At 41.5% G+C, this 17,830-nt stretch overlaps 1 protein-coding gene across 2 annotated transcripts in view; it reads right to left on the bottom strand.

The window, feature by feature from the left end:
• The window catches only part of POLR3B (RNA polymerase III subunit B), a 115,948-nt gene that overhangs the window by 22,253 nt on the left and 75,865 nt on the right, over positions 1–17,830 (bottom strand). For both annotated transcript variants that reach the window (XM_019961239.2, XM_070789655.1), the window contains 4 exons: positions 17,321–17,530; positions 14,546–14,704; positions 13,809–13,926; positions 12,173–12,315 (listed from right to left, as the gene is read on the bottom strand). In XM_019961239.2, coding sequence (XP_019816798.1) covers positions 12,173–12,315; positions 13,809–13,926; positions 14,546–14,704; positions 17,321–17,530 — 630 coding nt within the window. The remainder of the gene's footprint in view (positions 1–12,172; positions 12,316–13,808; positions 13,927–14,545; positions 14,705–17,320; positions 17,531–17,830) is intronic.

Below are 17,830 nucleotides of genomic sequence, written 5' to 3'. Positions count from 1 at the left end.
CTTGCAGGAGAGGCTACCAAAAAAAAACTTCCGAAAAAATTCTACATTTCAAGAGTAAAAGCTTAGTTCAACTAAGAGTTCTCTTATGCTGGTGTGCATCTAGACCAATACAGAAAGAAATCATTGTAGGAGACACCATATCACAACACTATGAAATTTTGGTCGGCTCACTTCATGACAGCCACAACACATAATGGACATTGTGGACTATTCTCCATTTCATTCACAGTTTATTCTCTCAGGCCTCATCCAGCTCCTCTCTGGGCCCCACGCTGAGGGCTGCGTGGCTTGCAAGGCTCCACGCAGATGCCACCAGCTGTGCCCACTGCACATGAACATTCAAGTCAGCTCCCTCCAGCCCTGTCCAGGTCACTGCCCTCAAGGGCCCTCCTGGCTCTAACCACCACATCGAGCCAGACAAACCAGGAGAGTGGACAAAGGAGAGGACAAAGAGAGTGGACAAAGCAAACAAAAAATCTTCTTTGTCTTCTACATAGGCTGACTCTTGACAGATTTAGAAATTTTAACCAAACACTGTCTTCTGGCCAGGCTACTGGGCCAATGAGTTTTACAATGAGTTGATTTTAGAAAGACAGGAATACCTGGTAACATAGCTCTGTGTCAGAAGTATATCTTAATATGGGGGATCGTCAGGCATTTCGGGAATGAGGTATGTGAGGATAGTATTTCCTTTGGACTGGTGGCTGAGGAGTGCTATGTAAAGCTGCTTGTCCAGGATGAAAGGGAATTTTGCATCTCCTCAAGGAAATACTAGAATTAATATTTAAATAGGTAATATTAAATATAATATTAAGAAAAACTAGAATTCTGTCTCAGGAAAAGGCTGCGTCTTCTTCAAGGGAAAATTCCAGGGAATATAGCAACCTTGGCTTCCCAGGTGTGGTGGTGGCGGTGGCGGTTTAGTGGCTCAGTTGTGTCAGACCCTGTGACCTCACACACGGTGGCCGACCGACCAGGCTCTTCTCTCCATGGGATTTCCCAGGCAAGAATACGGGAGTGGGTTGCCATTTCCTTCTCCAGGGGATCTTCCTGTCCCGGGGATTGAACTCAGAGCTCCTGCATCGCAGGCAGATTCTTTACCACTGTGCCACCTGGGAAGCTGAGGCTTCCCCCGTAGGTCAGCAAGTAAAAGACTGAGCACACACATACATGGCAACCTTGGGGACAGAGTCGTAATGGGATACCAAGAGAGGACACCTTACCTGGTACAGAATGGGCAATGCACTTGGAATCAGAAATCTGGATCTGAACTGACTCTGCCAGCACTAAGCTGTAGGAGGCAGGCCACTCACGACTCTGACCCTCAATTTCCTGATCTGGATAGTAGGAACAATGATACCAACTAGAACTGTAAAGGTTAAAGGATGGAATATAGATGAAAATGCTCATAAACTATTAATCACAAAAGGAAAGACACTGAAAGTTTGCATGCAGGTGACTCCCAAATTTTATCTCTAGTACCAACCTCCCCCCGGAGCACCAGACTCTATCCAAGTGCCTACTCAACCTTTTCACTTGGGAATCTAATGTGCATCTCAGACCAGAGAACCAAATTCAACTCCTGCTGCTGCTAAGTTGCTTCAGTCGTGTTCGACTCTGTGGGACCCCATGGACGGCAGCCTACCAGGCTCCTCTGTCCACGGGGTTTTCCAGACAAGAGTACTGGAGTGGGGTGCCGTTGCCTTCTCCGAACTCAACTCCTGCCCCGGCCTAACTCCAAAAAACTGTTCCTTCCCGGTCCTCCCTTTCTTGATAGACCGCCTTGCCAGCGGCTCAGGCCACAGACCTCACCCTCAGTTCCTGTCTTTTCCATCTCCAGCACCTCAGCCATCAGCAAGTCCTGCTGGCTCTAATTCCAGAGCACACCCAGAATGCATCACTTCTCTCCTGTTCTCCACTACTGCCCTTGTTCAAGTCACCATCCCCTCCTGCCTGGACCACTGCCACCACCTCTGGGCTTCTCTGCCTGCTCCCCTCCAATCTACTCTCCATGGGGAACCCAGGTTGATTTCTTAAAACGGTAATTCCATCTTGTCACTCCTTTGCTTACAGTCGCTACCCAACAGGCCTGCTGGTTCCCAGTATATTAGAATGAAGTCCAAATCCCTTCCTTTTGCCCACATGACCCTGTACGCTGTGCCCCATCCTTTTTCTCTCACTGTCTCAAACTGTGTTCCTGCTCAGGCACATGTCTGGCCAGACTGCCCTTGTGTGTCTTCTCTGATTGTACCAAGCTCACTCATGCCTCAGGGCTGGTGAACTTAACTCTCCCAGACCCTTGCGTCCCTGGCTTCTTTTCATCCTCCAGGTCTCAGTTCAAGTCCGCTTTCTCCAAGAGGCCGACCTTAACCATCAACCACAGGGCAGCCCTCTCTTCCTGAAAACCAGTCACTTTTGCATTAGTCTTCCTGTGTCACACTGATCACTACCTTAAATTATTGTTTGTATTTTTGTTTACTTTTTTTCTGTTTTCTTCCCCAAGAAAACATAAATCCCAGGAAAGCAGAGACTGTCAGTATTTACCACTGTTATTTCTAATATTGAGAACCGGGCCTGGTACATAGTGAGAGCTTGAGAAATGGATCGATTAATAATATAAGCACTTGAGATGATCCTCCATTATATCAAGTTCAATGAGACACAAAGTTGCTTTGTGATTGGTGCCATCCTTTACCAGGCTTAAAACCAGTCACTATGGCCTCCTGACTCTTCTTGGCTCTATTCCTGTAGGTCAACAGGTTTTCACTCTTTACTGCTGCTCCCCATTTTTTCTTTCACAGGAAAAACAAAATCTTCATCACAGCCCTCCAAGTCCAAACCACACCTAGCCTGTCTCCCTTTCCTGCCCAGCCTGCGACAGCAGACCTTCCAGCGGTCACCTCTCCTGACTGTGGCCATGGACCAGGCACTGCCTGTTTCACACACATCATTCTGTTTAATCCTGGTAACAACTCCTAGGAAACCGTCTCTATTTCAAAGGGATAAAACTGGTCACTTGGCACTCAGGACCTTTATCTCTTTACTATACTTTTTCTCAACCTGAAGGCTTTCTTTAAATGCTGAACAGAGGTAACCTCGAAAAAAAGGGGAAAGTGTGCATTCAGTAAGCCCACAGGGCAGGGCAGGGGTACTGGGTGTACATTACAGGCAAGTGCACTCAGGTTCCATATAAGAGAACCATAGCCTCAGAAAGCTGCAAGAGGCTCCCTTCACAGGTCACAGGCAAAGAGGAACAGCATCTGTAAAATGTAATCTAAAAGAAATTCTTATTCTAGGGAAGATAGATTTGGACCAGACTTCTTAAAAAGTGTTTTCAAATGCTGAGTTTTATCCCTATCTACAACAACCTCACAACTTCCCTATCACGAATGGTCTTCACCATTTAGTTTAGTATGAACTGTATGCAATCCATTGTATTCATCTTTTTGCCAATTACTCAGGAACACTAGCCAAGGGCTGAGTTTCCTTGCTACCTCTCAAAGAGCCAACATGATTTTGAGCCCACGGCAGGGATTTAAATATGACCAAATAGATTTCTCTGGGCTGTCAAGGCAGATTTTTATTGAAGCTCAGGGTGCATCTCCGGGTGGGTATGTGCATTTAGCTATTTTGGTTGAAAAGCTTTAGTGGGCTTCTGTGGTCAGTTAGGGAGAGGGCAATGGCACCCCACTCCAGTACTTTTGCCTAGAAAATCCCATGCACGGAGGAGCCTGGTAGGCTGCAGTCCATGGGGTCGCTAGAGTCAGAAACAACTGAGCGACTTCACTTTCACTTTTCACTTTCATGCATTGGAAAAGGAAATGGCAATCCACTCCAGTGTTCTTGCCTGGAGAATCCCAGAGACGGGGAAGCCTGGTGGGCTGCCGTCCATTGGGTCACACAGAGTCGGACACAACTGAAGCGACTTAGCAGCAGCAGTGGTCAGTTAGGGCTGGGGAGCTATGAGTCCAGGGTGATGAAAACCCTGGTACCAGTCTGGATAAAAATAGGACATTTCATTTCTGATATTTACTGGGACAAATAAGTTACATTAATTTGGGGAGGGAAGATTTTGGCTTGTTATATTTGTATGTTTGTGATACTTTATTTAATAAACTATTCCACAGACACATTGAACAGATACTGTATAATATGTAAAGTGCTGTGCAGGATGCTGGGTGGGGGTAGTTAAATTAGTAGGGCATGTTTTCCATCCTCAATAAATCTAAAATATACTTAAGTTAGCCCAACAAAGGGTTCTGATGTTTAACAATATATACAAGTGGTTTAACAAAACCATGATTATTTTTGAATCTTTATGATTTTACTATAAATGAAAAAACTTGAAAAAATAGGTTTCTGCCATTGTTGTGTCTCTGGTTTCAGAAGGGGGACATTCACAGAAAGGATAAACATGTCAGACTTTAGTTATAATAATGATCCAGGAAAAAGATATGCTATTCTCAGATAAGAGTTGCCAAACTGTGATGAATACCTTTCTGATAATCATTAGCATTTATGTCATAATTCTGATTATATGAACTTTAAACCTTTTTTAAGTTAGTTTTCAATCTCAGAAATGCTTACATCAGACAACAAAAACAAGGCACCTTGGAGGCAAGGCTCTGATTAGCAGATAAAAGGTGTTCTAAAAACTCTTCTCACCTTTTACTAAAATAACTTTAATTTCAGTTCTATATGCTGCAGTGAAAAAAATTCACACACTTAGCATTTTTGTGTTGAACATTCTTAAATAATAGATACGTGGATTTCCAGGAAAACAGGGAAGAAGAAACATGTCTATCTCTACTCCTTCTCTGAACCTCACTAACAAGACAGTTGACAAAATTAAGGTATAAGCCTATAAGGAAAAAGAATGGGCAAGAGAGAACTATACAATTTTGAAAGCTGATGAACAGAGGAAAGAACACTAAGTGACTTAAGAGAAGGAGAAAATTACACCTGAAAAAGGTTTTCATTCCAATCCCAAAGAAAGGCAATGCCAAAGAATGGTCAAACTACCGCACAATTGCACTCATCTCACACGCTAGCAAAGTAATGCTCAAAATTTTTGAAGCCAGGCTTCAACCAGTATGTGAACAGTGAACTTCCAGATGTTCAAGCTGGGTTCAGAAAAGGCAGAGGAACCAGAGATCAAGTTGCCAACATCTGTTGGATCATAGAAAAAGCAAGAGGGTTCCCAAAACACATTTTCTTCTGTTTTATTGACTATGCCAAAGCCTTTGACTGTGTGGATCACAACAAACTGTGGAAAATTCTTAAAGAGATGGGAATACCAGACCACCTTACTTGCCTCCCGAGAAATCTATATACAAGTCAAGAAGCAACAATTAGAGCCGGACATGGAACAAGGAACTGGTTCCAAATTGGGAAAGTAGTCCATCAAGGCTATATATTGTCACCCTGCTTATTTAACTTCTATGCAAAGTACATCATGCGAAATGCTGGGCTGGATGAAGCACAAGCTGGAATTAAGATTGTCAGGAGAAACATCAATAACCTCAGATATGCAGATGACATTCCCCTTATGGCAGAAAGTAAAGAGGAACTGAACAGCCTCTTGATGAAAGTGAAAGAGGAGAGTGAAAAAGCTGGCTTAAAATTCAACATTACAAAAACTAAGATCATGGCATCTGGTCCCATCACTTCATAGCAAATAGATGGGGAAACAAGAGACTTTATTTTGGGGGACTCCAACATCGCTGCTGATGGTGACTGCAGCCATGAAATTAAAAGACACTTACTCCTTGGAAGAAAAGTTATGACCAACCTAGACAGCATATTAAAAAGCAGAGACATTACTTTGCTGACAAAGGTCTGTCTAGTCAAAGCTATGGTTTTTTCCAGTAGTCATGTATAGATGTGAGAGTTGGACCTTAAAGAAAGCTGAATGCTGAAGAATTGATGCTTTTGAACTGTGATGTTGGAGAAGACTCTTGAGAGTCCCTTGGACTGCAAGGAGATCCAACCAGTCCATCCTAAAGGAAGTCAGTCCTGAATATTCATTGGAAGGACTGATGCTGAAGCTGAAACTCCAATACTTTGGCCACCTGATGTGAAGAACTGACTCATTGGAAAAGACCCTGATGCTGGGAAAGACTGAAGGAGGGAGAAGAAGGGGACGACAGAGGACTAGATGGTTGGATAGCATCACTGACTTGATGGACATGAGTTTGAGCAAATTCTGGGAGTTGGTGATGGACAGGCCTGGCATGCTATAGTCCATGGGGTTGCAAAGAGTTGGACACAACTGAATGACTGACCTGAACTGAACCTGCACGGAGGCACAAGGAAGGGAACTGCCTCAGACCTCTCCACCGCTCCCGGGAAGGCTCAGGAAACAGACAAAAAGTGCTGTGAAAACAGGGTGAGGGGTGGGCCTGAGGGCAGTAGTACTGACTCATAGGCTCCCTGTCCACCGGCAACCCCGGTGGGCTCTGTATTTAAAATGCATCTCACTCATTGCAACCCCATGGACTGTACCTGCCAGGCTCCTCTGTCCACAGAATTCTCCAGGCAAGAATACTGGAATGGGTCGCCATTTCCTCCTCCAGGGATCGAACCAGGGATAGAATATGGCAGGAAGATTCTTTACTGTCTAAGCAGTAAGCCCAGCGAAGCCCACCACTTCCCCCACTCACCACCAACTCTCACCTGGGCTGTTAAAACTGCCTTTGAACTGGAATCGGGGCTCCCTCACTTGCCCCATACAGTCTGTTTTCATGGGGGCCAAAGGAAGTCCCATCGTATTTCTCGTTTGCTCAGACCCCTCGGGTGGCATCTCTCTCCCTCAGGGTAAAGCTGAAGTTCACAGAGTGACCAGGGAGGCCTCATCTCTGACTGCCTCCGCTCCAGCCCGCACTGGCTCCTGGCTGGGCCTCCACACACCAGGCTGAGCGCAGCCTCAGACCTCCCTTTTTTGGAAGAGGGTTTGCGCCCTTCCTTCTCTCAGGACTATACTCAGTCATCTTCTCAGTAAGGCACTGCTCCTCAACCACTTTACTTACAATGTCATGAATAATCACTCCCCCTTGGCCTGCTTCCTGTTTTGCTCCCCTATCTCTTAGTTTTTTTCATCTCAGCACTTAGCATTATCTCTCTTGCCCACAGGAATGTAAGCTCCACATGGGCTGGGATCTTGTCTGTTCTGTTCACTGCGTATCAGCAGGACATGGAATAGTACCGGACACTTAAGAGATACATAACTAAGTCTTTGTAGAAATATATGTCTGTATAAGAAATCATCAGAACCTGAGTTTTTATTCTCTACCCTATACAGCCAAGAAACTACCTTCTACCCCCAAAAACCTACCCAAGAAAATGAACCAGAATGACCCATGACCCGGTGTGGGGTGTTGACACAGCTGAGGGTGGGGTAAGGATACAGAGGAATGAAATGAAAGCCTGTGCACTGGGCTCACAGCCTGCTGCCCCCATCTGGCTTCCAGAAGGTCAGCTGACAGATAAACCTTAAGCACTGCTCCTACCCACATTTCCAACTGCAACCTGAAATTGAACCGAATGGCACTCGCAAGAAATACGATTCACTGCTTGATCACCTACAATGACTTCCACCAGTCAACAGGTTCTATCCCTGGGACACAGACTTGACAACCATTCTTTAGGGTTCCAGGAGGCACTGCACATTAAAGAAAAGCTTCCAACAACAACCAGACTCTAAAACACACACGAGGAAAAGAAAGCTCTCAAGAAACAGAGATTACATTAGAAACAGAAAAAAACCCAAAAAAGAAAACAAAACCAAAAAAGTAAAGCTAAAAACTAAAAGAAAAGTTAAAATATATAAATACATATCTGTTATTATAAAATGGAAGAGTACAAATTTAAAACTATAATTGGAAATCAAAAATATAAATAGGTTAAAAGGATCTTGAAAATAAAACTGATCCAATCTCCTAGAAATAAAAATAAGAGAAAAGAATGGAGAGCAGGGAGAGAAAAGATAACAAAGCTAGAATATCAGTCTGGAAGAAATCTAACTAACAGGAAAACCAGAAAGGGCATGGGGAAAATGATGAAAAGGAAATTACCAACAACAAATATATGAAAATGTCCAAGAATTGAAGGAACTTAAACTTCCAGAATAAGAGGGTGTCTGATGTTCAAGGACAAGAAATGAGAAAAGAGTCTATGGAATTTCAGAATTCAAGAAAAGAAAACAGTAAAAGCTTCCAGGGGTGGGCAAAGAGGGAAGGATGGAAGGAGGAAAAGAGAGAGAAAAAGAACGCACTGACAAAGATCTGAAGAATGATGTTGCAATTCATATAAGTAAGATGGAATCTGGACAATAATGTAGCGATGGGATCAAAATCCTTAGGGAGAGCAATTTTTAAATCTAGAATTCTTTACTCAACCAAACTATATTTCAAGTATGAGGATAGAATATGTTCAGACATACACGAGCTCAAAAAAATGTACTTTACATGCACACTTTCTCAGCAACTTAATAGATGGACTATCCCACTACAGGGGTGGGAGGTGGGGTAGAGAGAGCAGTGACGGGAGAGCCAAGAAACAAGGGCTCAAAGCAGGCTGTCATAAATGATTACCATTCAGCAGGCTTAGAGTGCAGTGCATGGGCTGGGTCGCCCCTAAAATTCATATTACTGATGTTGAAGTTTTGGCCTCTAGAGCTGAGAGACAATAACTTCTCTTGTTTAGGTCACCTAAGTCTGTGGCATTTTATTTTAGCAGTCCAAGCAAACCAATACAGAGTGCTTCCCAACCTTTCTAAGAATGGGCACGCAAGATGAGCTGTAATGGTCTTGGCTTCCCCAGGCTCCGCCCTGCACTCCTCAGAGTTCCAAGGATTAACCTCTCAGTTTGCCTATTACAATTCTTAACACTTTCCTGGGAAGGTCTGGCTCAGAGAAGAACCATCATGGCTTGGAGGAGGACAAGTGGGGACACTACACAAGAAACCATCTGGGGAAAAAATGGTTCTAACAGACCACCGATCATGTGGAAAATTGTGCTGAGAGGCTATTGATGGTATAGAAGAATGGTAATAAAAATAAGGAAAATTAAGCAAAATTCTTAAATGAGATACAGATTAACTTCTGAAAAAATAAAGTTATATAACCAAAGAAATGTACTCAACAATCACTTGGTTTGGAAGCAAATATTTATGGCGCCAGATAATGCAATATAATTAAATAACTTAAAATTATGATAAATCTATGCAGGGAATGGAAGTTGGGAATAGGAAATGGAGGTAGCCAAGTGTAGGTCCTCCTACCTATCACAAGGCGAGATCAGCAAGCAATGTCTGCTGGTGAATCCGTCTGCAAACGGATGAATGAACACAGAGCTGCTTAAGAATATTATTTAGAAATACTAAGATGAAATTGAGGTGAAACTGCTTCAGGAAGCAGAATAAGAAGAAAGGAAAGGAAAGAAAACTATGTTTTTTACAAGGCACTCTTTTTTTGGTACTATTTGACCTTTTTAAGCCATGTGCATTTATTATTTAATAAAAATTATTTAAATAAAAATTATGTGAATGGTCCTTATACTCTGATAAAGCTTACATTATCTATTTTTTGTTTGTTTGCTGTTCCCCCCCCCCAATCTTTTCAATAAATCTAATGAAGTTGTAAGAGAAGAGAATATCAAGGGAATCTAGGCTAATCAGAAGGTTTTACCCTTGGATTAAAAGCCATCTGGAAAAAGAAAACTAGCAAGATAAACTCCTCACTACAAGTGAAAGGTCATCTGGACCCAGGAGGACTTCTTTCAGTTTCGTATAGAGATATTCTAGTCAAAGCTCCCTAAGACTGAAGAGATCTCTAAACTCTGCTGCGTTTCAGATCACTGCAAGTTGGAAACCACTTCTGTCAATGAACACTATCTGTAGTTTATTGACAGTTTGAAAAAATGCGAGAGCACAGACTTGATGACATTTTACCTCGAGGTCTGTATTCACAGGTACTTACTAACCAAGCATGGTTTTCATTCAGAAGTACTGCTTTGTTTCTACTGTAACATACACACACTCATATACAATGTACAGATTAAAATCTGGGTAAAAATCAATCCATCAAGAGCGGGGAACCTGTTCCTTTTCATATTCCCCGTACTTTCAATTCATTCATATATTCAACTGTTATCAATTATCTACTAAATATCTACTCTGAGAAAAGCTCTTATGAGAATCTAAGGACATAGTCCCTGTCCTCAAGCTTAGTGAAATGCAAACACAGTGGATAAGTACTGAAATGTACACTAGCCTTCAACTCTTTACACAGTAACTTTGATGGAACAAAGCACAAGGATTTGGGCTTCAACTGTGCACACTGATTCAGAATAGAGATGTCCTCTTATGGTGTGCATGCTTGTAAAACTTTTAGTGCCAACCAACATTTTATAAGAGGAGTATCAAGCTTTGCTCTTGTCCAGGAAATAGGTCAAGTAAAATAGATGCTGTTAACGAGGCTATGGTTACCCCAGAAAGACTTCGGAGTATATCTCAGAAAGTGTCAAGACCAACGGAGAAGGAGAAACAATCTCAATATAGAGAATCTGACTTTCACTGGTAAGCAATAGAAAATAATAGAACCTCAAGATCGGTTTTAAACTCAAAAGTTAAGACTTAGCATCTTACAGAACTGTATGAAGTAGAGGTATCAAATTCACAGTTACAGATGGAACCAATTCTGTTTCATAAAATATTGATAGGCTGAAATAATCTTGTGTCTGTTAACTGAACTAAAAAATGCTTCCAATGAAATAGCACCTTAGTCTGAAAAAGTTCCACTGATGGAATGACAACTAAGGCTAGATTCATTTGACCAAACACATTATAATATGTGATATACTTGCCTGGCAAAGCAATAGTCAGAATCATCAAGAATTTAATGTATAATTATCTTCAAACCAGTCAATTAAAAACAAGAAGATGGGATGGGGTAGGAGATGGGAGAGGGGTTCAGGAGAGAAGGAATAAAACAAACAACAAAAACAGGAAAATACCACACCAGCAATTTATAAGCACAAGTGAGATTCAAAGTTGAAGACTGAATGAGTAATAGCCAGTATTAATGATCACAGCTTTCACTTCTTGAGCACTTACTATGTGTCAGGCACAACCCTAACTGCTTAACAGTCAGGATAGCAAACAGGTTAGTTACAGAGCATGGACTCTGGAGCTAGGCTGCTAGGGCCTAAAAACCAGCTCTGCCACCAACTGGGGATGTGGCAACCTTCTAACCTCTCTGTGCCTTGACTTTCTCACCTATAAAGTGCAGATTGACCTCCCTCCTGGGACTGTGGAAGAAACAGATGAGCAATGTGCCAGGCACACTGAGTGCTACCCAAGTGTTAGCTGCTGTTGTTCTGAATACTACTGCATGGCAGACAGCTAAAACTCAAACACCAGGACAAACTTAAACTCTAGGTATATATTGACTAAAAGAGACTCTGTTGCTAAGTTAATCAGTAGTGACACAGTACCACATGTTCCTTGAAGATAAAAACAAAATAAAACCAACAATGAATGAAAACCCAGCACTGACCATCAGCAGAAATAGGCTTGCCAATGGGATCTGATGGAGAAGGAGCATCGAGGAGAAGGGTCACTGTGAGGTAGACAAAGCACTGCACTGGAGGCGGGGAAGACCACGGTTCTAACACCCGCTCAGCACCGAGCTGGGCACCTGTGACCGGCTGCTCACTGAGCAGGGCCTGAACTTCCTTTTGTGTTAAACAAAGGGGCAGATGACTCTGAGGTACCTTTTGGTGCTTACATCCTGATACTATGACCCAATAGAACATACAGCATTTTAAATAAACACCTTTCGTAAAAAATAGGTATTACTATTTATTTCTGAACAGCCACTTGTACTTTAGTAGGTACGTCATCTAGAACGTATTTATAATTTTGGGCTGAGCAGCTGCAGAATGAAATACATAGTATAGAGAAGCAACACTATGGTATACTGTCAGATGCCATTAAAATATAAACAGGTTAATCTTGGAAATAAAACAAGAATACTTTTGATAACATGGTTAATACTTTTTGTAACATACTGAATTTTTCTAACAGAGAATTATAAAGTAGTTCTTATATAATGTGGTTAATAAATACTACAGTTTTATTAAAAAAAAAAAGCTGAGAAACGATACAACTTACCTTTTTGACCATGACGACTGCTGAATTTGTCTCCAATCTCTGGACGCCTTGTCTGTCTCAGCAGCATTTTGATCAGAAAAGCATCTTCAGCATTTGAAGATATCATCACTTTTTCAATATACGAGTCTGTTGCCCCTTTGTAGCTAATATTAAGAGAAAGTCACTATAGCAGAGCTTTCAAGCCGCCCTTGGTGAACCTATTCTTCCAGGCATATTTCATGTAATACCTATCACAGAATATTCTGACATTCTCATTTCAGGTTCTGAAAAATGACTCTCCTCTTTCAAGAATAAATTAAAATGTGACAATTTCCCTTGGACAGTCCTAGTTTAAAGTGGTTAAACATTTATTATGAGGCAGGCACAATACAATTTAATCATTACCATACATGGTATTCACATACTGTTATTCCTTTATAGGAAATAAGAACTGAGGAAAACTTAGGAAGGTTAAGAACTTGCCCAGGACACATGACTCATACAAAGCAGACCTGGGATTTAAGCTGAAGCCTGTTACTCAACTCCATATTTTTAAATATTACTTTAATCTACTCAGCTTTTCCATTGGGAACTTTTTCACACACTTCACATCATCTGTCCTTCATTCAACAAACATTATTCAGAGTCTACTTGTGTCAGATCCTTACAGGCTCTGTACATACAGAGATTAAGAAGACATAGTTCCTGCCCCAAAGAAACTCACAACCAATGAAGGAAGAGAGAAAGGGAGATACAAGAAAGTTTTCTGGCATGGCGAGAGGGGTAATGGGAAAGGCCTGAGGAGGTGACAGTCAGTCCTGCCAGTGGTTGGTGGCAGGGAGAGGCAAGCTATCAAGGACTGCTTCCTGGAGGAGGAGACCCTAGAGTGGAGACGTGACCAGAGAGAAGGAAATTCCAGGCAGAGGGAGCAGCATGAGTAAATGCACAGAAGTCACATGGAATGTCTGGAGAATAACAGACAACTGACTAGAAATACGGGGGCTGGTGTGCCAAAGGGTGAGACTAAAGACATGTGCCAAGAGTCATGGATGGCTGTGTATTTATTATATTATCATTTCGTTCAGCCTTTATCCTGCAGGCGACATTGTCATTAGCAGTTTTATTCAATCTATTCAAGTTTTATTCTATTTACTCAAGAGAGTAGCAGATGAATAATTGAGGATAAAAAATAAATCACTCTAGCAGTAACAGAGCCTGAGACGTGTGGGGAGGTGCACGACTGGAGGCAGATGAGCAGGTACCAGGAACGATGAGTCCAGCAGGAGAAGCGGGCCAAACTCAGATAGCCACGCCTGTTACTGGGAAGTGAGAGAACCTCTGAGGAGACAGAACTGATAGCACTGACCAAATTAATGCGAGCAGCAGGTCATGCAAAGGAGTCAGGTGTATGCTGTAGGTGACTGGCTGGATGGCGGCACTACTCACTAAGAAACGGACCCAGAGGAAGTATGTCTGAGGCTGGGGTAGGTGAGGGGAGGATGACGGTTTGGGTCTGGGTTTGGGGACCCCGTTGTCCAAGAGTGGGTATGGAGCTGACATTGGGCAGATGTCTCTCTGGGAGTCACCAGCCAAAGGAGCTAACTTCTAATTTCCTCCATCCCTTCTTTTTAAAAATCTTTCATGTAACAGGACGTACGTGATGGGCACATCTTTGTACTGCGGCTGCTGGGGCACGTTACTTCCTTCCAGGGGAATCTGAGTCACTGTGGGCATGGACTTGTTTACAAGCACTTGCTTGTTTTCTACTTTCTCACCTGAGAGAGAGAGAAGAGCATTAGACAAGTCACTATCATCCGTGTGGAGGGCAAAGGTTATTGGAGAATAAAACCCCATGATTAGACCTGGTGCATGAAGTTCAGACGTGGAGGTAACAAAAAGAGTCCACATGGCTGGAATCAGAGTTCAACAGGGCTTGTGTGAAATTCTGCAAGCCCATCTGAAAATACCACATAGATTAAGATCACAGCATGTATAAAATTAAGATGCTGCTTTAGGGGACCACATGAATGATAGAAAATCCATCCACTTTAAAATATCTCCTAGGGTATCAGAATAGGTTTGGGCCATGTCACAGTGATTTCAGCTAGTAATGAGTCCCTACCAACTTAACTTGGACAATGAGAAAATATAAGCATTTCTTTGATTTTCCTGCTGTCCTCACCTTCACTTTGCACCTTTTTGCGGTAAGCACAGACACCAGCTACTACACTGCTGTCACTGCACTTGTTTTCCCTGCCATAGCACCTGGGGTGATATGGTTTTATAGGTTGTTATTTTTTTTCTGCCCTGTATACCAAACATTCAGACATACTGCTGAATACTTACCATAATTTAAAAGCATATACATTAAAAAAATGATTTTAAGGCTTTTACCTGGAGAACAAATACCATCTGCATCTAAAATCTCATGTCGCCAGATGGGTTTCCTTGTAGCAGCATCCAGCATGGGCCCCATCACTTTATCAAAAGTCTGATTGGTATATCGTTTCAAGGTGCATTTAGCATTTTTATATACAAGGCAACGCCCAAAACCTAAAATGAAATCAAAGTGGGTTCAGAACCACCAGCAATATGAAACTATGAAGTCAAAGATTTGTGTTATTCAACAAGCCACCCCACTCTACCTCCCTTCCCCTCCGAAGTGTTTGTCACTCAGTCGTGTCTAACTCAGTGATTCCATCGACTGTAGCCCACCAGGCTCCTCTGTCCATGGAACTCACCAGGCAAGAATACTGGAGTGGGTTGCCATTCCCTTCTCCAGGGGATCTTCCTAACCCAGGGATCAAACCCAGGTCTCCTGTGTTGCAGGCAGATTCTTTACCATCTGAGCCACCTGGGAAGCCCACAGAAACACACTCCACGTTTGCTCTACATTTAGATTATGAGAGCAGCCAAGCCAAATAACAATCTGATGACTTGAAGAACTGGCTCAAGATCTCTACCATATAAGCATATAAACACTGGAATCTCTACAATCATTTTCCAGCACAGAATATACCTTGTCAGGTTGGAGGAAGGTGAGAAAAACCTAAGAATATCACTATGATTCTTTAAGAGTGCAGAGCCATAGCATGTGAAAATTGGAAAGGGTCTTAGAGATCACCTGGCTTAATCCCTCTATCTTACAGGGGCCACGAGTGAGGGGCAGAAAAATTAAGTGGCCAAGGGCACTCAGCAACATGGTGGCTGAGTTGAGACAGAGCAAGTTCACTGATTAGCCCTCATTCTTCTCACATATCATTTTGTTGCAAAACGTTTGCTACTCTTCTCTGGAAAGTTTTCTTTTAGCTGATTTTAGCATTTAGAGGAAGTCTCAAACAAGCAAACAAAAACATTAATTTTTCTCCAGAGAAAAGAGAGAATAAAAAGAAGCAATCAAATGATATTAATGGGAGAGACAGTTCACCTTTGCCTTGAAGATTAGAGATTACTTTGATTACATTTTTATATTACATTTATCTAGTGGAGGAGGGAAAAGTGCTGGTACCAATTAACAACTTAAACATTAAGAAAAGTAAGCAAAATGAATAGAAAAAGCCTTTAGATGGAGCAAACTCAACCACTGAAAGCCACAGAAGGATTTGTCAGTTGCTCAAAAGAGCTGCCAGTCCTTCCACACTAAGTAACATTTCCTAAGATGCTATGGCTGAATTTCTTTCTTCTTCCCCTTTTGGCCAAGCTGTTATTTTAAATGGGATTCTCCCTCTGATCTCTCCAGGATATACTGAGCCATGTCAGAGTTCACTTAAATAGGAAAATGTCTCCAGATTAAATGCCAGCTATTACTGAAGAAATAAATGCAAGGCTGTAAAATCCTTTGCTTATGATTCTCCACCCAAAGCAGAACTCTTTCAAGAAATCTAAGAATTTGAGTTCAGGAAATTAATCAGGGAAGAGTGGATTTCTAAATAAAATCTCAGTGCTCTAATGTCATTTTTTAAATAGGAAGGTGACCATAGGATGAAACAACACATTTCTACATCTGGACAGTAGATGAAGACATCTGTGTGTCTCTGATAACAGTCTTCGTTGTTATGGCTCCTGGTAAATTGTGTATGGCCATAATAAACTCGCCTCAGAGAGCAAGCTGCTTTGAAAACCTTACATGATCTTGAAATTTCGTACAATGGCCATTAAGTGCAACATGCTGGAGTGCAGTGTGAATCTGAACTGCATGGAATCAGAAGCGTTTTCTTCTAAGTATAAATGGACATTTTATTTACAGGTGGGAGCTTAAAAGCAAGCAGACAGTAAACTCAGATCATTAAATTGTGTTGCGGAGTTTCTGACAGATATCACAAAGTCTTCAGATTTCCACATAAACGTTACCAGTTAATCAGAAAGGAAAACATCTAGCTTTAAAGCATGGCTGTTGTCATTTGGAGGAAAAAAAGAGGCATAAATTAAGTGCAGCCAACATTAACGCCAAAGACACATGTCTAGGAGTACTATTATGGCTGCCTAGCAACTGCAAAGAGTGAAGGCAGGGCGGGTCTGCCAGGGAGAAAGGAGAGAAATGGATGATGAAGACAGAAGTCACCCCGCAGATCAGGTGGTGGCTAACAAGCCCCCAGGTGGGGACGTGCAAAAGTAAGCCATCAAAACACTGGCAAAGAAAAAGGTAAAATGATGAATCAGGGTTTGTGCATGTATACTTTTATCATTTTGCTAACAAAAAGGTATAGCATTATGGAGCTGAGATATACAATAAAAAAAGAAAATAGTCGTTCACACACAACTATTGCCATTGCCCTTTCAACAGGTCTGTAATTAAATATACAACTTGATGTTTTTAAACAAAACAAAACAAAAAAAACGGTATTTCATTTATTGTAATTCCTGCTAGGAAATAATCAAATTCTTACATTTCAAATTTTGTTTTCTGTTGAACTGTCTCAAGTCACCAATAAATTAAATAACAAAGAAAGAAAAAGGTTCCTTAGTAACAATTATTAATACCTCTATATAATATTCATTTAAAAAATGTCAACACCATACATAACCACTTCCTGGCTGTAGATTATAGAAATCAAATCACTTGAAACTGACATTAACATTCTGACGTCAAGTGACTTTCACATTGATCACACTTGTATCTGAATCTGCACAAAGGTACCTTTGGTGCTCGTGCTTTGAAAATTCACTTACCTCTGTCCAAGGAAGCCTTGTTTAAAACAAGAGCATCTTCGATATCATAGCCACTATAACTCATCACGGCAACTGTCGCATTCTGTCCGGCTGGCAGTTTCTCAAATTCTATCAACTCAATAGTCTTTGTTTTAACCATGGGTTTTTGTGGATATGCTAGGAGATACATGAGAGTATCAATTCTATTCCTCTGGTTGTATCCAATGGTACCTTCATTGGTATTGGAGAAAACAAAATGCAACATTCTATTAGATCAAATAATTAAGCAGCAATGAATATAGAGAGAAACATTCACTTTAATAATTAAAATGAAGAAAATCTTCAAATATTTAAAGAGCAATACCTGATAGTGATTAATGACTTTCAAAAACAATTTTTCTTAGTTATGTCAAAAATCCTACAAAGAAGAAAAACCATACTCAAGGTATACTAATCTGAATAATTTCAACTTTTGGATTTATAAAATTGATTCCATTTGGAGAGCTTTTGTCTCTGCTGGTTAATCATACA

Source organism: Bos indicus, chromosome 5 (genome assembly GCF_029378745.1).
Source record: "Bos indicus isolate NIAB-ARS_2022 breed Sahiwal x Tharparkar chromosome 5, NIAB-ARS_B.indTharparkar_mat_pri_1.0, whole genome shotgun sequence".
NCBI lineage: Eukaryota > Metazoa > Chordata > Mammalia > Artiodactyla > Bovidae > Bos > Bos indicus.
Note: the sequence above shows the minus strand (reverse complement) of the source record. Positions and strands in the feature narration are given on the sequence as shown.